General features: G+C 43.5%; 2 protein-coding genes across 6 annotated transcripts in view; one reads left to right on the plus strand and one right to left on the minus strand.

Moving 5' to 3' along the window:
- CCDC92 (coiled-coil domain containing 92) overlaps positions 1-11848 on the plus strand; it is a 91966-nt gene extending 80118 nt beyond the window's left edge. For 4 of the 5 annotated variants that reach the window (XM_090062522.1, XM_090062525.1, XM_090062523.1 and 1 more), the window contains 3 exons: positions 6197-6343; positions 7524-7565; positions 8720-11848. In XM_090062522.1, coding sequence (XP_089918648.1) covers positions 6197-6343; positions 7524-7565; positions 8720-9495 — 965 coding nt within the window. In that variant the 3' untranslated portion in view covers positions 9496-11848. Of the gene's footprint in view, positions 1-553; positions 678-6196; positions 6344-7523; positions 7566-8719 lie in introns of all 5 variants that reach the window. The other variant, XM_090062526.1, reaches the window with a different exon arrangement.
- Positions 11849-12009: 161 nt separating this feature from the next.
- Positions 12010-27028, minus strand: part of DNAH10 (dynein axonemal heavy chain 10) — an 86372-nt gene continuing 71353 nt past the window's right edge. The window contains exons 63-79 of the mRNA XM_090062521.1: positions 26187-26466; positions 25298-25527; positions 24370-24643; positions 23734-23838; positions 23176-23330; positions 22061-22215; positions 20420-20603; positions 19578-19778; positions 17735-17944; positions 17261-17356; positions 16413-16584; positions 16036-16167; positions 15576-15787; positions 15313-15480; positions 13620-13800; positions 13318-13463; positions 12010-12715 (exon numbers count right to left, since the gene is read on the minus strand). Of these exons, the coding sequence (XP_089918647.1) occupies positions 12569-12715; positions 13318-13463; positions 13620-13800; positions 15313-15480; positions 15576-15787; positions 16036-16167; positions 16413-16584; positions 17261-17356; positions 17735-17944; positions 19578-19778; positions 20420-20603; positions 22061-22215; positions 23176-23330; positions 23734-23838; positions 24370-24643; positions 25298-25527; positions 26187-26466 (3048 nt within the window). The 3' untranslated portion in view covers positions 12010-12568. The remainder of the gene's footprint in view (positions 12716-13317; positions 13464-13619; positions 13801-15312; positions 15481-15575; positions 15788-16035; positions 16168-16412; positions 16585-17260; positions 17357-17734; positions 17945-19577; positions 19779-20419; positions 20604-22060; positions 22216-23175; positions 23331-23733; positions 23839-24369; positions 24644-25297; positions 25528-26186; positions 26467-27028) is intronic.

Genomic DNA, 27028 nt, shown 5'->3' on the forward strand with positions numbered 1-27028 from the left:
CATCATTTATCTAGATGTGCTTTAAGAGGAGATGGGAAGTATTTTAAAGGAAGTCTGCTCCCTTATATTTGGGGTTTGCAGTCCTGAACTTCTCCACCTACGTGCATCCCATTGAATAGCACTGAGTTCCTGTTGAAGCAAAACAATAGTGACTCCTCTGTCCTGCAGGCGGTGCAAGATGTGAAGCTTTTACCAATGTGTGTGTACAAAAATGTATCTTCAGGAAGGCAGCTGAAGTGCTCCAGAATGTCACTTTTCTGTGTGTATCTGCACTTACCCCCATAGTTGCCTAGTTTTGCCTCTGAAGCATCTCCCCATCTCTTGGCCAAGTAAGTAGAGTTCCCTAATGCACATGCAAGGGAAGGTCATACTCTTCCTAACGCTGAGTTGCTTTTACAGCACTGCAGAGGGAAGAGCTTTGCGGTCACTTATACCAGCTTTAAAATGAGAGTAACTCCTTCGGACACGCAGAATCCAGTCAAAATGTTTAAACACACAATGCCTGCTTTCCTTAGAGTGAACTCTACTCAGACATTGCTTTTTTGTTTTAAAGCCGTTTGCAGCTGTTAGTCATGGTCTGAAATCAAAGCGGAACAAGAGCCGGTTCTCTCCGTGAAGCAATGATGGGAGACTGTAAAAAAAAAAAATGCTGGATTAGTCTGCTTTATTGACCAAAGGTATGTCCTCATTAAAAGCAATAATGGCTGCATTATCCTGTTCAGCAGTATTTGTAATACAGTAAACAGTTCCAAAATCACAAATGGCCTCCAGCAAAGTAAAGAATAAAACCTTATTGACAGAACAAACAGCTGAAGTATTGAAGAGCATTCTGTGCTTGGGAGAGAAATGTCACCTATTTTTCTGTACATAGCATATACCTTTTTAAAAAGCAGTCATGCCAGCTTGGAGTCTGTCTTTTTCAGGATCATGTCTTGAGTTGCAGCGTTCTCTGGTCTCACGCCCAAACTGTCTGTTCTCCTCCCTCTTTCCCCCCCTACTTAAATCTATGCTTACAGTCCTACTCAGAATTATACTGACACTGGATGGACAGTTTATGAGGAACATGTGGTTTCCTGACAAATCAGAAAGAAAATAATGTGTGCTCTTTGTTTAACTGACTTGTCTTAGGTGGCCAACTGAGAACATTTATATTCTTTTCCCGGATGAGTTGTTAATATGTTCGGTTCGGTCTCCTCTCTATACAAAGCAGGCGGCACCTGAAAAGCTATTTAAAACTTTTCTGAGTTGTGTGTGTTTTCTAGTCCTCCCCTCCTTGCTTCCCACTTTGCTCTAGGAAAGGCCATCTGGGTTAGGGTGCAATGGCACTTCTGCATCATAAAAGCAATAGAATTTTTAAAAAGGTAAGTATCTGTTTTATGTCAGTGCCACCTGTCTGACGTGGGATCCATTTCATCCTGATTCCTGAAGTCCTACAGCTGCTCAATTTTGAGCTTTACGCAAAGTCACAAAGTGACGACTGGTTTAGGACGCTCTGCTAGTCTGCAAACATGTCTGTGACAGGTGTCTGCTCTCATAGCTGAGGCATCTTTCCGTGGCAAGTGCCAGCTGCAAGACAAAGTCCTCTCTTTGCTCTCCTGTAGGGTTGTTTGCCCACCCTTTCTGGAACCTGCACAGTCCATTTACACAAACCCCATGGGATTGTCTCCATCCGCTGTGGGCTGACGTGTAACTGGGCAGAGAAGTCCTAGAGGTGGTGTGGTGCTACCAGCACATGGCAATGCTAATGGAAGTGATACTACCAGTACTTTACACAGCATTACCTCTGCCATTAGCCTTCGTCTTCTGTTCTCTTTAGAGGAGGTATAAGGGACAGCCTGGCATTGCATCACCAGCCAGGTTTGCTCCTTATGCTGCAGTAAGGAGTGGGGAAGCTCATGAAAGGGCTGTACAGTAGTGTGTATCTTTAGAGGATGGGAAGGCGGTGCTGCCTGACTTCAGCTCTATCAAATCCATCTGTTTCCCTGATTGACTCTGCCCTCCTGTGAGGGGGAGGATGCTGTGGGCCTGGCTGTGAATTTCTGGCAGTGGAAATCAGCATTTTCTGACAGCCTGGAAACTAGTCTGCCTCAGATTTTTTCCTTCAGATGAGCTGATCTCCATGTGTTCTTAACATGTAAACTAGGTGGATTAAAAATAACCCCTCGTTTGGAGCAGTGCAGTGACTGTCTGCAGCAAAGGTTTCCAGGCCCCCAGAGGGGCTGGCAGGCTGCCTGCTGTTTGTTTTCCATCTTAAACTAGGCTGCATTTCTGAACACATCTTCTGTTTCTGCTTTGTGGCTCTTAAAGCTCCTTGTTCCTATTAGCTTTTACATTTGTTCTTAACCTACAGGAACAGAGTTTCTATTACTAGCTGCTGTCATGGGAAAGGATTCTAGACGTCCTCCACAGGCTGTTTTTTCACACAATACTTTGAGCAGGTTAGAAGAAACCTTTTTACTAGGACTGTGTGAAGCTTCAGTCACTGATTCGATTTGGTGGCCAAATCTCTGAATCTGAATCAAATCAGGAGACCCTTTAATCTCTCCGAATCAAATCGGAACCTGCCACTGGAAGTCTACTGTAGCTGAAAATCCTGCTATGCAGTTTTCAGTCGGCTGTCGCATTTAGTCAAGAGATGGAATAAACACTTAAGACATCAGATGATTCAGTAAAGCTTTTATTTGTCTGAACTCTGCTTTGCAAGACACAACTACATCATTTTAAAAAGAGAACGCAACAGAAATATTGACAGCCTTTAAAATTAATGGTGCCCCAAGGCCGCTAATATGATGGAACAGTCCATTTTAAAGCGATCATCGGGTCCCATGGGCTATGAAAAGTATGGCATGGTGGGAACTCCGCATTTGTAAGATCTCCCCCACCCCCTCACCAGGAAAAGAGCTATGACTCTGGACTGATCCTGTCTTACTGAAATCCTATATATGCCAGGGCATGCATGCAAGTGTATCTTATTTATCCAGTCAAGTGGTCTCTTGCCTAGAGCAGTGTCAGCATCATTTGTTAGGGTCCTTATGACGACAGTCTGATGGATTGCTTTTGCTGCTCCATCCTGCAGAGCCTGGCACAGTGGTATTTACAGTACTATTTTACAAATATCTATATCAGCTCCATGCTGCCACTGCCTTGCAAAATGATTCTTCAGCAGCTCCTTGCCTCTTTTTGACAGTCCAGCTTCTGTTTCCATGGGGAGTGCAACCTCCAGCTGACATAGCAGAAAGAGTCTATGTAAAAAGAATATTGCTTTTGAATTTTCTCCTTGTTTACCTACCCAGTGCACAGAATAAAGCAGGGAGCCCAGAGGAGAAATATTATGTGGTCACGTGGCTGAAGACTATCATAATGCTATTGTCTAAAGCTGCTCAGACGCCCATCAATCTGGCAGGGTTACTTGACATTGCAACCAGGTTAGGTTCTGGGTGACTGAATCTAGTGCCCATCTTTAAAAGGGGAAGAAGGGGACCTGGGGGACTTGCAGACCGGTCACTCTAATCTCAGTACCAGGGAAGATTGTAGAGTAGGTCATCTAAGGACTGGCCAGCATGGATTCATCAAGAGCCACTTAGTGATGCCTGACCAGCTGTGACAGTGACCTCTGTGGATGTGGGGGAGAGCAGTAGACATGACTGACTTTGACTTCAGCAGGGCTTTTGACACTGTCTCCCATGACACTTTCATTACTACACTAAGGAAGTACAGACCAGATAAAAGAACTAGAAAGTAGATGCATAGTTGGTTAGATCTTCATGTTTGGCAAGTAGTCATCAGTGGCTTGATGTCTAGTTTGGAACTGAGATGGAGAGTCTTCCCCAGGGTGCTGTCCTAGGTCCAGTGCTGTTTAATAGCCTCATTAATGATTTGGGGGATGGGACTGAGTGCACACTTATTAACTTTGCAGCTGACACCCTCGCTGGCAGCAGCAGAAGGCTGTTGTCCCAGCAAAAGTGAGGGATACTAAAGTATAGTAGGGGCTCCTACCCTGCAGGAAGCCTCCCAGAAGGGGAGTGGGGTCTGTCTTATGGTGGGGGAAACCTAGTAGCAGGAGCAGCAGCATGGTCTGCTGCTGCTTGTTTGGTGCCACTGTGACTACCTCTTCTAACAGGCTGCATATTGCAAACAGCATGCAAAGATGAGGAGAATGGTGATTTCTAGAGGACTGTAATTCTGCCAAATATCCTCCATTTATGGGGCCATGAGTGCACCCCACCCCCCCCCCGTACCACCAGAGGGCGCTCTGCTGCAAGATGTCAAAGACCTGCCACCATAGGCAGCGGAAGTCCAGGGCTAACAAGGATGCCCCCACCCCCCCAAACCGCCAGTGCTGCAGCACCGCTCCCAGCGCCCCCACCACGTGCACCGCACCAGTGCGTGCCAAACAGGAGAGGCAGAGTCAGGTGGGTGCACTCCACACCACCCAGCACCCCCAATTATATTTTCTAGTGCCATTTGTCTGCCATGAATTCAGGATCTTGTGACTGTCTGAAAGGCTCTTTTTTGACAGGAGGTTAGGCACCCTGAACTGTCAGGGGAGCTAACAAATCTCCTGATAAGAAAGCATCACTGAACCACATGGTGCTGGATACCCACTCTCCCTGATTGCCCTCCAGTATAGCACTGCTGATAAGCAGCTTTCTTTGTCATGAGTTCCCGTTACCTTGATGCGTACAGTACAAAAGCAAATTTGGGTACATGCATGTGTGCATGCACTTTTGTCCTCACTTGCTCTCTAACGCAAGTCGTACTAGAGGCATAGTAACTGTAAAGCACTGCTCTGAGGCCTGCCTCTGTGCTGGGTGCTCTTCTCTCTGCTTTTTTATGTTTATTTGAAAGAGCACAAACAGCAGGGCACGTACAGAAGGGCCCATTACAACCTGTAGCAAGCCAAGACAGGGCAGGGTGGCATGCTAGAGACTAAATGATTTGGAGGCATAAGCTGTTGCAGGCAGCAGCTGATTTCATCACTTGCTGTGGCTGGACTGCTGAAGTAGGCTACTGCCGGTGAAAGCTTATGCCTCTCTGAACCAGGGAGTTGCCAGGGTGCGACCCTGCCCTGCCTCTTCTGCCTGACCCTAGACACCCACAGATAACCACCCACCTCTTGAATCTGTGTCAAGTACCTGGCAAATATTCTGTGAAGGACAGGGAGTTGTGATGCAAGGGGGCTGGAAAAGAGAGGGAAAGCCAGCAGGAGGGCTCTTCTCCTGGCTAAGGGGGAAGAACTGGGAGATGACAGCTGGTGGTATAGTGATCCACTAGCAAGAGAAGAGGTAGGGCAGGCCTAGCTAGTCCTGACCTCCAGTTTGGTGGCTTGCATGCTTGTCTGGGAGGCTGTCAGGTGCTTGCTTGGCTAATATCTGTTATGCACACACCTCCCCAGCCAGAGTACTGGAGAAATTGGGTCAGGCTAGAGGCAGGGAGGCTTTTACTTCTTGTACCCAGGAGCCATCACCTTTTAAAAAAAAAAAAAAGCCCTCCACGCACAGCTGTACAGTTGCCAGGAATGATAAAGCAGAGACTTCACCCAGTGGCTTGCAGCTCTGCCCAAGGACCTCACCCAGCTAGCCAGGTCTTTCACTTGTTATATTCACCTACATCCTTAGCAACCACTTGCTCTTCTTCCTGACTAAGTTCTGTCACTGCTAGTGAAAGGCAGATGTTGTGCAGCTTCTGGGCGTTCGCTAAACACATGGTTGGTTTTGTACAGTTGGCAATGCCCTTCAGCGCTCTGTTCCCTCCCACTCTACCTGGACTTATCATGTGTGTCCCAAGAGGTGAATCAAAGCCCAGGCACAGCAGGGGGTTGGCCAGCCTTGCATTTCCTCAGCACCATCTTAATCTTCTAAAAGGATTAGTGCATAAAGCCTGTCTGGAGTTAATCCAATAAATGTGTTAACTACAAACAACCAAGTGCCCCGTGACCCCTCACCCCCAGTTCTGTGCTGCTGCCTAGAATGCACTCAGCCTTTCTATGAATTTTCCCATTCGTGCTCCATCAGAGGAGTCAGTGGACATGCTTGCCAGCAGATCAGTCTTCTGAACCAAAAATGTGTCTGTGGGCCTATGTCATTTCTCTAGCATCTGCAGAGTTCCTCCAGATTGACACCCTCCCCCCCCCCAGTAGAATTAGCCTGTTTGCAAGGTAATCGGGTGCTCTAATGCCAGTTCTGTTTAATAACAGGTTACCTGGATGACAGGATGGCAGCGTCAAACTTGGAGAACCAGTTACACAGTGCCCAGAAGAATCTCTTGTTCCTGCAGCGGGAACATGCCAACACGCTCAAAGGCTTGCATGCTGAGATCCGGCGCCTGCAACAGCACTGCACAGGTAACCAAGGATCATTATAGTGCCTAGGCATCTCCAAATGCTCCATGTGGGAGTTGGTCTCCTCCTCCCCATTTTACAGAAGTTAAAACCAAGGCACAGGGCCTTTTCCACAGTTAGCTTGCAGGTGGAGGCAGATCTAGGACTAGTTCAGGTCTCTTCAGCTCCAGTGCTCCACCCCGTAGGCCAGGCTGTCTCCCTGCTCAGTGGCTCAGCTTTGTGTCTTCACTCCCAAACCTCCTTTTTCCTGAAGCCACTTGAAGTACCATGTCGTAGTTGTAATCCAGTGCCAGGTGACATGCTGCAAAGTGAGCGGCTGCCAGAATGACCAGAACTGACACCTCTAACCAGATACAGCATTTGGGGAGATGCTTTTACTTCTTGGTACTGAGCCCTCTATAAAGCACTGTCTCTTGTACTCTGAAGCTTTACAGTGCATTACATGTTTTAGCACACAAATTAGCACCAGCACATTCAAAGTACAATTAGTTGAAACAAGTGCAGTCTGGATTTTTGTGAGCTGATGTCTCGTATTACTTCATGCTCGTTGACATCTTTGGTAATCTGCAGGGGATCCTTAGACATTGGTTCAAAACTACAAGCTTCTGTTCTGGTATTTCAGATAAGAATATAGGAGTGCTTGTAACATACTTGTAGTACAACATACCTATGCTCTTGGGTCTAGCAAAAGTAGAAGTTGCTCTTTGGTTTTCTGCCAATCAGGACTGGTCCTTTTATTGTGTACTGGCACAGCTCCCTCCTTTGAACGTCTGACTCATTCAGTGTGAATTGTCATGCTAGAAAAACTAACCAAAGAGGCTCTGTTACATCTCAGTAACTTTATTCCCAGGATGCAGGATTTTTCTCTGCAATATAGTCTATGAAACTTTATCTGAATAGGCCTTCACTTTTTTGAAGAGGAGAGTCCACACTACCAGGGTAAGAAGCAATGAACAAACTGCAGCCAGTCAAAAGGCAGCAAGTATTTACCAGAGAGGAGCTGCTGTATGGTAACTGCCCATGTTAGCCTACATTCAGTAAAGGGTTGCTCTGTCATTAGCACTGTTCTGTTGAGTTCAGCTGTCGTGTACTGAGAGGTAAGGAGATGTGACACATGGGCAAGTAATGCAGAGCAGCTGATGTGCAGTAAGTCAGACATGTTTGTGGTCTTTTTATTTTTCAGATTTAACCTATGAGCTGACTGTAAAGAGTTCAGACCTGACGGGTAAGAAATACAGTGCATGAAATTCCTTTATTGTCTTTGAGTAACTTCTAACTTTTGAAATGTGTTTGTACTCTCCTTCCAACGCAAGTGAATAACAATATTTCTGTATCATGTCTTCCATCCAGAGATCTCAGAGTTCTTGCCAGTCTCATTATATGGGTATGTGTAAAATATTCCTGCCCTCAGTTTCTTTTTCAAGGTCACATAAGAAGTCTATGGAAGAGCCAGGAATAGACTCTACAATTGTTGATTCCCACTCCTTTCCTTAAACAACCAGACCATCCTTTCTCTGTATTCTGCACAAGAACACAGAGATTATAAATAGTCTCCATCTTCCCATGAAACACTCTTCTGAAACTTGACTAATACGCTAATTGCATTACACAGCTGAAGAAAACCCTCCAGCCTTTTTGGAAGTGTTGTGCTTCAGCTGCTGCTGTGTAAGAACATAATATTCCCTAGGGATGATGTCTGGACTAGGCACAGAGTACAGACCTCCCATCTGCCCCTTGCATAGGCATCTTACTGTACCCATTTTACAGATGGGTACAGTAAAACGTTAAATAATAAGAGCTACATTTATAAAGCAACTTAGGTGTCACTAAGTTTCTCAAAACCCTTTCTCAGCTGCTTACTTTCATCATTGCCTAAGTTTCTGCTGGTCAGCACATACAAAACTGCTTAAGTCCTCATGTTAAACTGCTCTGAACCCCAGGGAAGATTTTCATATTAGGTGTGCCCCCCACTTCCTATTTATGTCATTTGAAGAGACCTGAGATTGGGTGTGAGTCTTGGTTATAACCAGCAAACCCATCGGGTAAATTACCTGTTAGGTGGGAGAATTGGGCTGGAATTCTATGCACCAATAAAATTTACTGTACAAAGCTGAACAGTTTCCTTGAAGCGTCTCCTCCCTTTGCATTTCCACGTGTTATCATCCCCTTTCATCCCCTTCCTATCCTTAAATGATGAATTAAGCTTGAAACGGGACATAAAATTATTATCCTCTAGAGTCTAAATGATGAAGTGACCAGGTTATTTCCAGAAGTTAGGCTTCCTTACAGTGCTTGGAGTAAACTGTAAAGAAAGGAACTGCATTTCTCAGTTTTACTAACTGACTATAATCACCTTGAAAAAGTTTACTTTTCTTCTAGGAAATGGTAGTTCAAGAAGTGATGAACTCAGAAGAAAGTGCGAAGAACTTGAAGCTCAGCTGAAAGACAAAGAGACTGAAAATAATGAATTTTTAAAGGAACTGGAACAAAAAAATGCAATGATAATGGTGCTGGAAAACACCATCAAAGAAAGAGAAAAGAAGTATTTAGAAGAGTTAAAAATGAAAAGCCATAAGCTAAATATGTTGTCAAGTGAACTAGAGCAGCGAGCAAGCACTATTGCATATCTGACTTCACAGCTCCATGCAACCAAGAAAAAGCTCATGAGTTCAAGTGGGACTTCTGATGCCACCCCATCTGGAAGTCCAGTGTTGTCCAGCTACAAGCCAGCCCCTCCTAAAGACAAGCTACCTGAAACTCCACGACGCAGAATGAAGAAGAGTCTGTCAACACCACTCAACCCGGAATTTGAAGAGGCCTACAGACTAGGATCGGATGGCCGAAAGCTACTTTTACGAGAGCCTGTCGATGCTATGCCTGATCCTACTCCGTTTTTACTGGCCAGGGAGACTGCAGAGATGCACCTAATTAAAGAAAGGCCTTTAGTTATTCCACCCATTGCTTCAGAACGTACATCAGGTGAGCCACACAGCCCAGCCCGGGAGAAGCAGCACAAGGCCCACATTGGGGTGGCGCACAGAATTCACCATGTTGCACCATCCCAGCCTCAGCCAGAGGTTGAGACGTTGGCAGTGGATCAGGTCAATGAAAGTAAAGTGGTCAGAAAGCACTCAGGGACGGACAGAACTGTTTAAGCAAAGTAATGTGATGTGATGCTCTATTCTGTTGCTATTTCTGCACTGTGATCAAATAGGATAAACCTCATCTGCAGTAAAGTTTCTTTTAATACCCCATGCATGCCAAATTTTTTCCAGATCTGTCATTAGATTATCATACTTAATGAAACCCAAATATGACTGTGTTCATACTGCAAAGTATATAAATGCTGTGGCCAAATCAGGTGTACCTGACTGCTTGCTTCTAAGTACTACTTCATTATTATAACTGCACATGTGGACAAAAGCACAGGCTACAGTCTGCATTATTAATCAATATTAACAAGCAACAGATAAACTTAACTAATTATAAACCTGCAGCAATATGTATTGGCTGATAACTTTTATCAACAAATATCAATGTTTCTTTGATAATCAATGTCTCCATAGTGTGTGTGTAGCATTTCATACGCAGTCACTAACTTTTGTGACAGAGCCGCTGTGATGGCAGCACTGAAAAGAACGCAGATGTACATACGTGATTAGATGACCTAAGAAAGAACTCTTCTTCACATGGTCTTGATCACATCCTGATTTTACTTTTTTTTTTTGTGATGTTCTTCTCCAAAACTGCAAGGGTCCCAACAAGCTTTTATTTGATTAACTCTGCATTATTTTGGTTTACATCCATATTTAAACTATCTTTAACAACTTCAACTTATTATTCTGGGAGACTGGAGAAGAAAACATGAATCAGAATTATTAGCTAACAGTCCTCGTGGAGCGAGTATGAACTCTGTCCTAATGGAAAGCCAGCTTCTGCTTTGGCATTTAGAAATGATGCCTACTATTTAAATATTACTACACTACTGAATCCTTTGCACTTACCACACCTTCTTTACAAGGCTCTCAAAGCTGCTTACCAAGGTGTAAGATACGTTCAATGTCAAAATGTAAAAACCCCTTCAGAACTCATCATGATTTCAGTTATGTTCTCTAAGTTCCCCTGGGCTCACTCCATTCTGAGAGTTAAGGAAGTTTTCAAAGCCCAAATTGTAGCTTGGGAATTATCTGGCAATGTTAAGCTGTAACAATGTAGGAGCCACTGGTATTCAGATTGTAAAGCAGCTATTAGCAAACCTACACTTCAGGTAGTTGTAAATGTGTCAATTATGGAGAGCCGCCAAGGGATATGTGGCTTCTACTGAGGGAAGGAGAACATGGGAAATAACAGAATTGCTGGAGACAAAAATGTTTTTTGTGGTGTTGTTTTTTTTGCAGGGGGTGTTAATCAGCTCCTCAATATTTAAAAGATAATGTTTTAGCTGGGATGTGGGTCAGTTAACTTGGGAGTGCTTAACCCAGACTACCCTCCCACCCCCCACATCAGATGCCAGGCTTCCTTGGCTAGTCTTTAGTAACCCTCGGCCCTAGTTCTCCAAATACTTTATGGAGGTGGGGAAATCTCATGTGTTGTGCCTTACCTTGTCTCATTCTGTTTTGTGGGAGGGCAAGGGGCAGGGGAATGTGGCTTGTCTTTAGCTTGGCCTAAGGGACTATCCTCCAGCAGTGTGCTTGTCCCCCAGAGAAAAAGAAATCAGCTTGCTCATATCTGCATTTGCGCTTTGATTATTGGGGAAGAGCATAAAGTGATCATAATCTGTTAGGTATGCTGTCACTCCCCTCTTTGTGGTATTGCTCTGTCTACTCAATTGCAGTAAAACCCGTGGAAAATAATGACGCCCAGCTCTTACACATAAATAAGTGTGCCTTCAGCAATGCAATACTTCACGCTGATAAAGATCCCTATCTGCCTCTTTTTCCCCGTGGCACTGCAGCCTTGCCTTTACTCCTCTTTCCACAGTTAATACCCTGTGTGATTCTGGTCTCCTCTGCCTTGCATAAGTATTAGTTTCCTGAGCACGAAAAAGGCCATTTTTGCTAGTTTTGACATGTCTAAAATGTGCACTCGGGCATACCCACAGGGTGCAGGGGCTGTATCGCCATTCTCACAAGTTAGTGAGACACTAATCTTGACTAGCCCCCAAAGGCTTGCTTCTTCAAAGACAGTCCACCATTCCTTTGGCATTAACCTGCTCGGCATTTTCTGTCAATCACATGCACTGTGTTTTGGTAGTATACACTGCTGTTTCATGTTAGGATTTCTTTATAAAAGAAAAAAGCCCACGTCCTTGGAAAATGGTTAAAAGAAGGTGTGTGGTTTTAATGTTTTACCATTTTAAAGTGTATTGCATTAACCAGCATTGGTTTTGACTGTTGCCATATTTTTGTGGCAACCTGCTGTATGACTGAACAACGCAATTGTTTGTTCACTGATGGAAGAAGTCTCTTAAAAAAAGACACTAGAAGTGATGCACTGGATAATTAAAAACAAGTTTCTTACAATCATGAATGTTCCTTACAGTATGTGTGTGTGCTTCATTTGAGTGTGTTACCACTTCACCTGCTGCATCAACCCAACTCCTTTAGATCAGTTATTTGCAACCAAGGTGTGATGGCACCCTGGGGTGAGATCCTTCCGAAAGTATCACATGGTAGGCACTGTTAGTTGTGCAAACGTAATTGCCAAGGTCAACCCAGAGTAGAGAATCCAGTGTTAAAGAAAAACATTCTGCCCTGCTGTGGTCTTTCTGACATTTTTTGCAACAAAAAACCTCTCCGTTATTTTTATATAGTTAAAAAACAAGTGAAACTTAAGAGCTGGGCTTTTCCATGGGGACCTTGAGTCTAATGAGGGGGTGCCTTGACCATCAAAACATTGAGAACTAGTGGTTTAGACTGAAGAGGTCCTAAAAGGAAACACAAATGGCTGATGTCTCTTTTATTTTTTCAAACATAGATAACAGAGTTGAAGTAGCAAAATCAGATGCACCTTGTACTGCTAAAGCCTACCAGCTTAGTAAAAACTGCTGCAAATATTTAATTTAAAAAAATCTCTGTCAGCTGTCCTCTTATTTAAAGCAACTCTTTTGAACTCCCCTGACACACTGAGCTACGGAAAACTGACCTGATGCTTTTTGGTGCAAAGTGATTTCATGTGCTAGCAATGGATTCTGTGCATGGAAAATCCAGCAGTTGATGTTTTCTGGTGTCAGTCAGCATTCAAAGTGAGACAAATCCCTTGCAGCACCCAGTGGGAAATGTGCTTTGTGGTGAAAAGGTCTGCTTCAAAAACTAAGCCAACACCCATGGCATTTCTTCTCATGGAAGTTGTGTATACAGGGGTCCGGAATGTGTTCTAAAAGAAAGGGAAAGTCAATGAGCACGGCAGGTATTGTTTGAAGTACAAGGGAGGACATGGCCCCACACAACCTTTGCTCATGGAAGTAGTTCCGCTCTATACAATAAAATTAAGCCCAGGGATAAGCAGCCTAAACAGGGCTTAGTGTCTGCAGAAGTGGACCCTTATATTTAGTGTAGCCAGTGGCTTTAGAAACTGGGATTTACTGTGCTAAAGCCTGAAGATGGAAGAGAAAAAAGCTGAAATACAATTTATCTGTAACATGCAAGGACTTTGTCTGGGGGGTTACTGCAAGCCCAGCATCTTTTGAGCAGCTGCTTATTTTTATTTCATAATTTTATTGGCTGAAGATATATGGGTTAGTTACTGATAAAAACGGCGCTTAAGCTGATAGATACTAGCAGAGACAACTACTTGAGGGAGGAAAAATGAGGTAGTGTACATGTCATACTAGAAATCATCCTTAAAACAGTGATATTAGTATACTACTAAAATGCCTGTCCACACACTGTCTGCAGACAGAGAAAGGGGACTGGCAAGCAATCTAGGTAATAGCAACAAAAAACTTGTAACACCTGCTTTCAGCAGAGTGGTCATACCTGTAGCTTGAGTCTATGAGCTTCAATAGGAATGATCTTTAGAATAGGCAAATCTACCACCAAGACTTTGGGCTTGCTCTTGATGAGACAGCTGTTCTCAATGTCCCAGTCTGCTCCTTCCAGATACAGACCAGAAACAAAACATCCTGCAGAACGACAGAAAAAGGTAACAGCTTGTCTAAAGCATCTATGGGAAAAAACACCAAGTTGCTCCTGTGAAGACACTTTTTGCTATTAATGGGCCTCTACAGGCTGTTCACTGTGGGTCGTCTTTCTCAACCTGTGCTTGAACCAAGTGCTACCTTGTCCGGGGCGCTCGGTGACCTCCTCAGCAGTGCTGTACTTAGTCACGTGTGTGTACAAAGTGGAGCGATCCAGTGGCCAGCTGTTCTTCCTGCATGTGGCTTGTACAAGAGCTGTGAGATAAGACTCCGGAATGTGTAGTCCAGCAAGCCATATCACATTTGGTTCGCTCTCAGTGACCTGAAAAAATCAGACAAAACAGCACTTAAAAGATACAGCCGCTGAGCAGCGATGGCCACGAGCCCACACAGTCACCTGCTAGCCCCAGCAATGCAAGACAGGCACTGCCAGTGCTCAGTGCCAGTCACCCCATCCTGTGCAAGGATTCAGTGCTGCTAGGGGTAGTCACCTGTGCTGTCACCTGTACCAATTGCAATCAGCTTTCTGTTAAAGCATTTTTTTGTATCATGGTCTAAACTGTATCTCACCTCTGCAGGCCTAAATGCACTTACACGCAGTTCTCATATAGCTACTGAGCATGCATAGACGACTGCACTATGTCTGAACAGATGCCTGGGCACTATGCACTCACTCAGATGTGTATGACAACTAAGTCCCAAAGCTGTAGCTGCAGAACACATGATTACCAACCGGTTGTTGCTCAGACCCTCTGGCCTTTCTGCTCAGTGGTTAGGGCACTTGCTCAGCATCTAGGCAGTCCTCACCCATCAGAAACTTGACCCAACATCACCTATTTCCTAGGAAAGTGCACTAATTGCTGGGCCACCCACACAAAAGTGTGCTAAGGAACTCTCCAGCCCTCCTCTTGAAGTAGACCCATTAGGCAGTCAGGAGGTGAAGAGATGTGAGACCAAGAAGCAGAGTGGAGGGTGGCTCAGTGACCTGAATGCTACTCTAGTGAGGAGTGAGCCCTGTATTCAAGTCTACTTACCTTTTTTTTAAATTTCAGAGCCCTCTCTCACCTCCACCCCATTGAAAGGCACAAGTTCAGTCCACTTCTTAGAATACAGTGAGGGGGAGTGAAGTCTTGGACCAATCTTCCAAGCAAAGAAGGTGCAGGGGTGGGAAAGAAAGGACCCACTGCCACTAACACTAAACTAGTTCATTTAAGGTAATGGAAGGGAGAGTGCAGTAGGACAGGGAGTTCTGGCTTAGCAGTTGGCGATGGTGTCAGGAAGGAATTTTTTGCCCAGGTCTAATGGGCACAGGAAGTTTTTGCCTTCCTCTGTAGCAAGAGGTCTGGTCCTTGTCTTAGTCTCTGCTGAGCATAGATAAATTACTTCCTTCCTGTTACAGTGGCAGCGCATTGGCAATGCCCTGCTCTCACCTGTTTTTTACCTGTGGCATGGTCTTCGTGGTTTAAAGACTCCTTTATCGATACTGAGTGCCTGTGAACCAAATGATTCCAGCCCTATGTTCCAGTGGATAAGGTGGGGCTAAAATTCAGATCTTACACTCCCTTGGGAAATGCAGTAACCACTAGGTCAGATGGCCACCCTCCTCCTTGTTACGTCTAGAAGCAGTGAACGCAGGAGGCTCTTATTCCACCACAAGTAGGAATAAAAACCCGGCTGTGTTAAGTGCCAAAAATTGCTATTCTGCTGATAAACAAGTGCCATAACTGTGTGGATCAATTAGGATTTAGACCTTAGCATCAGGATACACAGTTCACCACTACTTTGGGCAGCAAATGCAAAACAGATAAAAAATTAATCATCCCACCTCACTTACCCAAGACGTGTACTGATTGTATCTGTTCCTGAAGTAAACCATCCAATTTCCAAGTGTTTTGAGTGTGTCCGGGGCCAGCTTTCTCCAGATGTTAGGGATCTGTCCATTAAAGAGCGCCCGAGCCACCTCATCTAGCTCGCTGCTCATTCCAACTTCCCCAGCCAAGGCCTGATGAGAGAATTTACAAAGACATAACTTAGACATTTCAGAGCCCAGCAGCTTTCAGCAGAGAGGAATTAGCTTTGAATAATAATACTCTTTACTCTTTGTAGCTCTGCCAGTGATTTGGCCATACGGACAATCAGTCTGTTGAAACGTTCCAATTCCTGTAACAGCACCACTGTTGTAGGTGAAATGTCAGTGCCCAAAGACTTTCTTATCTGATCAAGATCAAATATTTGCGGTATTTTGTTTTCTATGTCCTTGGCAACCTGTCCAATATATTCATCTCGACTGATTCCAGTACCAGATTCACCTGAAATAGACACAGCACAGAGAGGTTAAAACTAAAGGCCTTTATATTTTCTATGCTCACTCTCAAATCAAACCCCTCCTCCTGCGTGGTAGAGGGAGTTGAGGCAGGGGCTGTGGATTCTACTTCAAGAGCTGGACACCTAGAAATTAGGTGGTGTGGTGCTGAGCTGTACAGCGCTCAAGTCCCTTTGTGGAGCTGGCCCTCAGGGCTTGCTTTCTCGTTGCAAGAGTTGTGACAGAGAACTGTACCTGTTTGCGGCTGGAGCTCCAGGAGATGAAACCACATGTCTCGAGCTGCCTGTGTATAATATCCAATTTCAGCATTAGGATGAAGTCCAAACACCTCTGGCGTGTTAGCAAGTGGAAGAGATTCTACCTCCGCTAGAACACAAAAATCCATGAGGCTCATCAGAATGCAACACACTAAGAGACAGCACCCAGATGAGAACAATGAGGCAAACAATAGCCTATTGTGCATCCCTTCCTCTTGGAAATCAAAGCTGTGGCTGGAACCTTGGGCTAACTGATGTTGGTTACATGCCTTATATAAGGGAAACAGAAAGCAAACCCTAGTACAAGTGCAGTTTTCAATACTAAACTCAGGGAAAAGGAAGAGCATTTCTTACCCACAAAGTCATCCTTTAGCTGCCCAGCTGGGATTTTATAATCCACCTCATTGTTTCTGTAGAAATGGAAAGGCTGGAAGGTGTCAAAGATGAAATCTCCCAAGTACTCATCCATGTAAGTGGTCAGGATGCGGCGATCAAAGCTGTCAATCGCACGCCCACCGTACATGACCTAGCCATTCAAATAACCAGTTTCAATATCACACGCTTGTACTTGTGACAATCTGATTTTACAGCATTGAAGGCTCCATGGCAACCTTTGCTGTATCAAGGCCTGCATAGCGCATCCTATTGCCCCTTTCACAACAAACCCTATACTTCTCTTATAGCTCCTCTGAATAGGAAAGAAGCAAGAAGAGTTTGGATACTACATAGATAGTTGTCTAGGCTGTTCCTGTCAGTCAAGCTGGATAATTCTTGAAAACCCCAGCAGAACAAAAGCTTTCTTAGATAAAAATTCCTCTCCTTGCCAGCGGTGCTAGATACTACCCACTCTGCAATGGTGGGACTGGTACATCACAGGAGCTGTGCAACCATCCAGTCTTCTGCAGTAGCCCATTGCAAGAAAAATCCTTGCAGCTATCTCTGGGGATCCTTCAGCAAAAGGCACTCAACAGTCTGTCTCCCCAAGAACTGATCCGTAATCTCTACTCCTACTGCAAGCACTTTGCTCCATTTTAATTTAAACCGCAGTGCCTTGTCTGGGGCCATGTAGCAATTCCTAGGGCAAGTCAGGAAAGAGGAGGAGCCTTCTGTACTTGACAATAGCACAAACAAAAAGGCATCTTTATTTACATGACTTCTTTTTAACCACAAAGCTCTGGAACAAAGTCATATTAAGTGCTTACCTCTCCAATTAGATACTTGAGGCTGCCCCAGGGGATTTTATCATCGCTTTGCTGGAAAGCTTTGGTCAAATACGTGTTCAGAATTTCCATGCATACCTAGCAGGGTCATTTAAGCAGGTTAGAGAAGATACACAAATCAAGTGAATGTGTTCAGAGGTTTGTTTAGCTTTCATAAGGTTCCGATTCAGGATTTAATCATCCTACCTCCTCAAAAGAAAGGAAAAAAACAAACACTTCCTGTAGGAAAGTCAGAGGGGGAAATGGAAAGGGAAGAGAACATGCATCTGCCTCCTCTTTCTTACCAAGCTTAATACTAGCTCATGGCAACATTATAAAAGATAGCGAGTCAACAGTGTCTGAAGAATGGGAAGAGGAGGAGGAAGAACATTCTTACTGTGAGGAAGAAGGCAAGACAGACAGACAGACAGACATTCTCAAAAGTAACTTGCATGGCTATTAATATTAGGTTCACACCTGGAAATCTGATTCATTGAAGTCGTATGGTACATTCCAGCCAATCTTCCCAAACTTCCTCCTCTCCTGAACCACAGCATGGAAAAATGCCAAGACATAGACCAGAGATTTAAAAGCAGGATGTGGGCACTGCTCTAGGGCTTCATGGGGGATTTTGAAGTAAGTGGCTCTCATGTTCAGTTTCAGACCATTAGGTGGTTCTGTGACAACCTGGCAGAAAGAAGAAAGACAAACTGTCGATTCTCCTTCAACCCTGAATATTTGGTTAGAGGCTATTTGGTGGAAAAGTGGAAATACAGCATGTTCTTTACATTACAGCAAATGAGTAAAACAATGAAACACTTAAACATTAGATCAGCTTTATCATCCCATGTGAACAAGGGTATTTTTATTCCATGAAATTATGCACTTTACATTTTTTCTATATGCATTAAGGTAAAAATATAGAGAGGGAAGTTACAGATTTTCTTAAGTATAACAGAACTAGAAATATGTACTTAGGAATACTGAATTACACTTTGAGATCAAATTTAGATACTCAAAATTACACATTTTAACTTAACTTTCCATCATCCTTTTAGAGGTATGTGAAGATCGCTGAACTCATTTTACAGATGGGGAGTCTGAGGCATGGCCAGCTTTGTGATTTGATTTTTACAAAGTCACAGAACCCCAGGAGCATGCGTAACTGAGTCCTTGACTTGTCAGCAGTGAGTGCATCCTTCTCCGCAACTGGGAATTTGCAGAGTCACAAGCTGAAGACATGTGTGTGTCTATTTCTTCCAGCTACTGATTTAGGCACCATTGAGGGGAGGATTGTTTTAAAGATCTGATGGCCGCCTACAAGTTTATCAGGGGTGACCACCAGGATCTGGGGGAATGTTTGTTCACCAGAGCACCCCAAGGGATGACGAGGTTGAACGGTCACAAACTCCTGCAAGACCGTTTCAGGCTGGACATAAGGAAGAATTTCTTTACTGTCCGAGCCCCCAAGGTCTGGAACAGTCTGCCAGCGGAGGTGGTTCAAGCACCTACACTGAACACCTTCAAGAGCAAATTGGATGCTTATCTTGCTGGGATCCTGTGACCCCAGCTGACTTCCTGCCCTTTGGGCGGGGGGCTGGACTCCATGATCTTCCAAGGTCCCTTCCAGCCCTAATGTCTATGAAATCTATGAAAGATGCCATTGGCAGCTTAAATTGTTTGACTTGGTGAGAGTGGTTGAAGTATCATGCCACTGCCCTAACATCTAAGAGAAAAAATATGCTTGCAGCAGTGATTTAGAACAACAGAAATAAAGTAACCACAGAACAAACATCAGAGCAATATTTCTGGCTTGCAATTTAAAAAAAAAAATCAGTTCAGCTTGGCTGTGATAAGTGTATCAGACTGAAGAAGCATCTGGAAACCATTATTCTGTTACAATGTCTGCTCCACTCTCACTGTTGCCAAGCTAGTCACAGATCTCATGTCTCTATTTAAGCATTAGACCTGACAGAAAGTATTTCCATGTATCTGGGTATTTTCTAACCCACCCATGTGACATTTGGGTTCAATGTTCATTTGCCAAGCTGTGTAGGTTTACTGACAGGACATCACTTGGAGCTACCCACCTTAAAGTAGTGGGCCAGTGAATGCTTCTGTTAAGCATCCTGCCCACCAAAGAAAATCCACCAGTTGAAAAATTGAGAATGAAACAGAATCTTGCTCACACCAAAAAAAAAAAAAAAGACAACTTAGGGCCCCATTTTACATCCTGCGCTTGGGCCAGCCTCAAATCAGGACTGCCTGAACAGCCATGGTTACTCATGCCCTCTGCTAGCATGTTCCTACTGTACTGTACCTTCAAAGACTTCTGAAGTATTCCGATAGGAAAGCCCTTGGTTGGGTCAGTCGTCAGCCACAAGCGGAAGTCTGGATGAGGCTTTGTAATTTTCTCCAAGGCCTTCTCCAAATCAATCAGCCATTTCACCAAGAGATGACAGTTCTGCAACATTAACCACTGTCCACGAGCCACCGCATTTTCCAGCAACTGCAGTGCAACCTGCATCAATGAGATGGAAACAAGCTGCTTATGAGTAAAGTTTCTTTCAACTCTGCAAGTGAAGGGATTCTGAATGGTTTAGTGCTTCTGATGCTTCCTCAGGGCAAGAAAGCAAAGCAGAACATGTTATGGTACCACAGAGTTCACTAGGCATCCTCCAGTGGTAACAAACATCTGCAAATGAAGCAACTGTCCCCCTTCTCAGAGCCCTGCAGGAATACCTAGTTTTGGAAGAGCCGCTGATATATCTATTAAGGTGGTATTTTCAGAAGTCCTTGGCACTGACCTAATGTTGATCTTGTGGAAGCTAATAGGAGTTTTGCCACTGACTTCAATTGCAGCAGTCAATCAAATGTTAAGTGCTTTTGAAAATCCCATTTCAGGGTTCATGGCAGAGCACAGAAATAACTGGAAGCATAAAGAGTGCATGGCAGATTCCCCAAACCCCAATTCGCAGTTACAACTCTCCCGACATTCATATCAACAGCTGAAAAGTGACTTAAACTCTTAGGGTGTTTATAGACAGGGGGAGGGGTCTTTTAATTAGTGCAGCTCCAAGATGCAATATTCACAAGCTGACAGAGCAAACCCAAGCACACACCTGCTACCCCACTGACCAGTGTTTGTGCACAGCCACTTGCCTTTTCTTGTCCTTGTCCCATGGCGAGGAATTTGAGCCTGCTTCCTCCAAAGCCTGTCCGTTCAGCCAGCTTCATGAGGTCACTGGCAGGGTCGGACCCAGGACTTAGGATAAAAACAACTGGTGAGTAAGGAGTGCTCTGCTCAAAGATAGCGTCAAAGCTGATCACAGGAGGCTGAACATACCTGCAGAGAGAGGGCAAGAAAACAGGAAAACAGGAAATTGCTTCATTAATTATCACAAAAATAGTCAATAACATTTAATTTGGAAAAGTTATCAGGGATATAAATCATGTCTTATTTAGGCAGGATGATCAAATAATACACCAGGAAGACCATGAAGATCTAAGACTCCAAAATGGACAAAAAAAATGAAATTACAAGATTTACCAGTGAACAAAAATTAACTTCATTTTGGGACCATTGAATGTTTTGGTTCAATAACATGAAACTGTTTTGTTTCAATAAGGTAAACACAATATTGTCTATAAATAATTCAAACTAGTCTTTTAATATATTGAAATAAGAAGCAAAATTTACCAAAATGGAAAAAGCCAAAACAAAACCTTTTACCTTATAAAATCCAAATGTTTTGAAGTCATTGAAAGAAAATAAGAAAAATGAAATGATTTATTTGGCCATGTTTCTGATGACAATTGTTTTTCAAAACTGACACATTCCTGAGAAATCTTTAGATTTCAATTACACTGCTTTTTCCCATGGAAAACTACCATCTAATATTTCTTAGCCAGTTCTAATTATAAACTACCTATCTTGAGAAGGTAAAGGCTAAATAAACCAAGGTTAAATGACTTTATGGGGGTTATTTTACATAGAATTTTCTTCACTGGTGGTTTTAAGGCAGATGCCAGACAGGCACAAGTCTAGGTTGATTTATGAACAATGCATCTGGCATCTGTGCACCAGGCCTGGACTCTTCAGGTCCCTTCCAGCTGTATAATTATGTGACTATTTTTTAATGGAAAGCACCTTTAAAAATGTCTATTATCAGTTGGCAGTTTGGAAAGCATCTTAGCCAGGAGGGAGAGAGAATGGGAAAGACATGACAGTTAATGTTAGGTGAAGCGATACTGTGAGCAAAGAGCTGACATTTTCAGGCACCCAGGATTACCACACTGCCCAAAATGATAGAAAAGACAGCTGTATCTCCAACAATGTTTGGCTGGAAATACCAGCTTAGGTTACTGAAATTAATTTTTTTTAAAAATCCCCTCTCATACAGCACCTTTAACTATGTGTTAAGAGGCTACAAGGAAGTAGAAGCATGTACAAATCTGTACTACATAGGCTTGGGAAAGTCAAAGCATCAGCAGAGACTGGTTTGTTTTCCTGAGTACAAATTCTCCCCAGACATACTTACCTAGGTGCAACAGCATGGAAAAGGAGAAATTCTGACAGTGATTTTAAATCAACGCCTACTTTTTGTTTAGCATCCAAAGACCTTAAAGCACAAAATACCAGTCAGAATGGAATACAATCCTTTTTCTTGCCGGGTTTAGATTTGTGACCACTAAACCTTAATCTACAACAGATGCTTGGTGATTCCTTCAGAGAACCTCTGACTTCTACAGTTCTTTAAAAATTAGAAAGATTCCAGTGAACAACAATGTGACAGCACTTACTTCTCACTCATTGTCAAAGTGACGTAATCAGTCACTGCACGGTACACCCGGTCCACTCGGAAACACCGCAAAAGCAGGAGCTTCTGAAAATGTGTGAGACTTTTGCAGTAGTGCATGGGAAATGGTGATTGTTCCAGGGCATCTAGGTCATACCACTGGGTGAAGAAGTACAACAGAGAATACAGGTTAGCCAAATGGCTAAATAAACTGATATATTAGGAGAGGCAGAGTCAGTCTCATAAAAGAAATAAACAAGAGAAACAGATATGGGAAGAAAAGAAAGGGAAATAAACAAGAAACTCAGAGAAGATCATTAAAGAAAAACTGGAAAAAAATATTAAGTGAATGCCATCACTTCAACTTTTTCCATCTAAAAACATGGGTGGCTGGAATCACCTGCACATTTCCATGTTATGGCTGGAATTTTTCTTATGACAGAAACAAAAATCATAATCACAAGCTAAAAGTAATAGTGAATACCCTGCAGTAAGCAAATCAAGGACTTCCTTTGCTCTCTATTATATTTCAAGGAAAAAGAGGCATGTAATGAAACAAATGCAGCGAATTTAAAAGTTAGTAAAGGAAATGGTTTACATAGTGCATAGTAGAATTAAACAAAATATTAGAAGTGAAAGCCTGTCTCTACTGAAATCAAAACTCCTGTTGATTTCAATGAGACGCAATTTTGCCTAAGGTATCTACATGGAAAACAAGAATCCCTACTGTTACAGTATGGAAAATGTCTTAAAACATTAAGAACTCTCTATTCAGGGTGTAAGCCAAATACTGATTGTCTCAAGTCACGAAGAAACTTCCCCCGTGGGCTGGGCAATTCATGAATTGAACACTATTGGGTTTCCTTTCTCCTAATGCATCTGGTTAGAGACAGAATATCAGGCTACATGGGTGACTGTTTTTTCCCCATTACCACAATGCCCATGTTCCCAAATCCATCATGCTATTTACTTTTTATCTTCCAAAGTAGAAGCTGATCAAGACATCAAATGAAAAAGCTAATGACATACCCCGCTCCCCCCCGCCCCCCCCAAAAAAATTCTTACAAGTTATATTATATTTGAACATATAATAGTTGGGAAGGGGAAAAAAGCACCTACATTTTTCCATACATCTGGATTTTTCTCTACATCATCTGGAAGAGACTCAAATTTCTCAGGAAACAGTTCAGACAGGCGCATTACGTCCTCCCAGCCTTGATCTGAAAGCCAAGTATATGGCTTCTTCCGTGCACTCTTCTCCAATGAGATATTCCCTGGTCACGGTTCAGAAAAATGAGTACATCATTGTCATAAATGCCACAATACATGGTCTACTCAGACAACCCATCCCAGGAAACTTGTTAACTGGGAGCCCAATACCTATGAATTAGTTCACTGGAGGAATCTGTGCAAGTGTCTGAAGGCCAAGGTATTATTTCTGCCACCATTTATCCATTTAACCACCAATGAACTCTTGGGATGGCATGTTGGCCCCCTGAAGTCAGCGGGAGCTTTGCCACTGGCTTCAGTAGAATCAGTGTTTCACAAAGGGCCAAGATATTCAACTGGTGTAAACTGTTACAGCCCTGTTGGCTTTGAGGGCACTTCAACAATTTTTACCAGCTGAAGATGTAGCCTAATGTGCTGTTACAGTCAAACACTAAAAGTTCACGTTACCTTTTAAAAAGAAGTCAAGTTCTTCCTGTGGGACTCTGCCATCAGCTTGTTCTATCTTGACAGTCATATTAAAGGAAAAAAGTAACTTGTGTCTCTCAAACAAGCCTGCAATAAGAAGGTAACATTCTCATCAGCCTGCTTCTAAACCATTTAGAAATTCAGCAAGCTTCAACTCCAAGCTTCAGCTCCAAGTCCTAAGCCTGATTGCCCTACAAAGTTATAGGGAATGAGAAATGGAGTTTGGAGCCAAGACCCATAGAAATATGAACCTGCTGCTATATTGACATTCAGGCCTGAATTTGGCGTCAAATCACCTTCAATCTGCAGCAGGCCAGGGTGCCACTTTCCATAGTTTCAGTTTAGAACCATTGATATTTGTAGCCAATACTTTATTCAGAGTAGCTGGACATCTTAAAGTTGCATGGATGGATTGCAGCACTTCTCTGTACTTCAGAGCAATGTTGCCATGAGGGAAGATGAGCTACAAAGGATTACAAGTCTCAGCAGGGAACAGAGAAGGAATTCAACTTCTGATGAACCACCTTTGGCAGCACAAACTTTGGGGTTCTACACAGCTGACTGAAGGCACATGCATTACAAGGACACACGCTTACCCAACTGGCTAATCACACTAACCTGTGCAGCCATAGTTATAGACATTGAACGTCAGTGTATCCATGATATTTTGTAGCCTCTTTGGAAGAACTGAGTTGGGCATGGATTTTCGAAGTGAAAATCCAAATACCTCTAAGAAGGAAGCCAAGGAGTACTGATACATGGAGTTGACCAGGGCCATCTCAGACAAGACAAAGAACAAAATGGCACCCCTCTTCGCAGCAGGCCGGTAGCCATCTCGCAGCTTGTCAATGTCCATGGCTGTCTTCTCAGCCAGCTTAAGTTTCTCTGATACCTAGTTGTAAGTGAGAAAACCTTGAAATTGATTTCATTTGTATATAACTGCTGTAATGAGTGACATGATGTATTATGTGCTGAGCTAATCTGTAGACAAACAATACTGAAATAGCATTTTGAACTATTCTGAACACCTAGGTTTTAAAAATACATTAACCACGTTTCTCAAGACATACTGCATGTTCTTTAGTTAGGTGGGTGACTGTGCGTGAGTGGGAAAGTAAATTCTTTGGGAATTAAGACTTCTGTCTCCAGGCACATGTGCTACACCTGTACCTGAAAGAATTCTCATGTCCAGCTGCCCAGGATGTGACTCTTACAGCTTATCTATCTATGTGGAGAACAAACCCCACAGTAAACACTACTGCGAGCTTACAGTAGACCAGATACTCCCTTAATTCCATGTGCTGACACTCTTTGCAAGCCATGTCACCTATGCAAAGAGTGTCAACCTGGGGATCTGACAAGAAGCAGCTACTACACTGGAGAGTCTTTCCCTAGTCCATGTGCCAGTGTCTTTCCTGTGCAGACAGGCCCTCAGCTCCTTTTCCAACTTAGGTCTAACTTGCAGAATACTGGAGGATGAAACAAACCCAAAGGAAAGAAGGGGCAGCTGGGGAAGAAGTGCTGCAAGGTAAGGCTAGAGAGGTACCTCAGTAGCTTTGGATTTTGTCTCCTCCAGGGTGTGCACCAAGTCCACATTATCCAACATGTTTCCTGTGGAAGTCGCCAGCTCGCGGAGGAGAGAGTCTTCCAGATCCTTTAGCAAGTTTTTGTTCTCACTGGTTTCCTGGATGAGATGTTCTCTCTGCTCTTCTAGCTCTCTTCTTTCAAACCCCACGATAACGCTAAGCAGTTGATCTTCCAGGCCTTTTAGAGTAACTATAGGAGTATATGAAGAGCCATACATTTAGTGCAGAGCTAGTTAAAACCCAAAGGCTAGTTTTCCTGCTGCGCCTTAAACCTACATAATTTATCAGCATTGCATGCTCAAGGGTGTGGCACAATTATTGCACAGAACCATTAACCAAACAGATCTGGGCCTTGTCTGACAGATCTAGTCAGTGACGTTTAGTTCAAGGGCTACACATCCTAATGTACCAGATAATTCCTGTATCCCACTTCTGTAACTACTGCCTGTGCTTCTGACTATCTCAGAACTTGCTCCCTGTCTTCTGCCTCATATAGAACCAGATTCTGATATAGCTTTCCTCGTTCTGAATAGCATCTCATGTCATATAGTACAACATAAATACCAGTGCCAGATTCTGCCTTTCATTCAGACCAGTGCCAGATATGTGCAGTCAGAGAAACGCCAGTTAGTCCAACTAAAAGGGCAACTGACTTCAGACTAATGGATTTGCAACTTATATCCACCTACTGAAAACACTCCCAGTTTGCAGTTCAACCCATACCAAGTACTTTGTGGTACTTTCTGATATAATAGGAAATATCTGGGTTCTTTAGAGCAATTGAAAACTTAACAATAGCCATGCATACTTAAGATGTGTCCTGTTGCACAAAAGCAGGCATTTGCTTACCTGTATAATTGATAACCATGGCTTTCCCAAATACTGATGGTGAATATTTAGGGTTAGCAAGCTTAGTGTTCAGGTACAATTTGAAGTTACTGTCATAGTCGACTTCCTTATCACCCAAGATGATGAAAGTTCGGCCCTGCCCCACTTTAAAATTCTTTTCCAAGACATTGTCTATGACAGGATCTATATATTCATCAACGTCATGGAACAGGAAGGGACTTCCATACTTTATGGCCATTTCTAGCTGTTTAAGGAAATCTGGATCATTAAAAGAAGCCATCTGGAAGAGAACACAAAAATAGAAAGGTTGGGAAACAGAGCTAACAACTTGCTAAACATTGCACTTATACAATTGTGAACATTCGAAAAAAGCTCTGCTGTTTGTGGAGCTCTGCCTTTCATCCTGCAGACGATGGAAGTTTCACTGGTAGGGAACAAGGAGTACACTAGGCCTGTGTGAAGGGGCTAGTATTCACTTCAGATTCAGATACAGCAGATTCAGGGGACAGCAATTTGATTCACTGTCCTGAATTGGTTCAGCCAAATCTGATTCGACGATTTGGCCACTGCCGAATCTCCAAGTCAAACAAGCCCCATCTCCCACCCGCTCTCCCCACCCCATCAATGGCTGCCCCACGTGCACTGTTGGGCAGTGGGGACCCCTCACCATCTGGCAGGAGCTGGTGACTACAGGGCTGCCTTATTTGGTTTGTTTTAGTTTTTTTTAGTTTTTGTTTTTTTTAAAGCGTCAGGATGTTGGGGCGGGTGGAGCAACCATGTGGGGGGCGCTGGGAGAGTGGGCGGGTGTTGAGGGGGTTCAGGCAGGGGATGGGGCCTGGTGG

Source organism: Crocodylus siamensis, chromosome 9 (assembly GCF_052110815.1).
Source record: "Crocodylus siamensis isolate JL-2025a chromosome 9, ASM5211081v1, whole genome shotgun sequence".
Taxonomy (NCBI): Eukaryota; Metazoa; Chordata; order Crocodylia; family Crocodylidae; genus Crocodylus; species Crocodylus siamensis.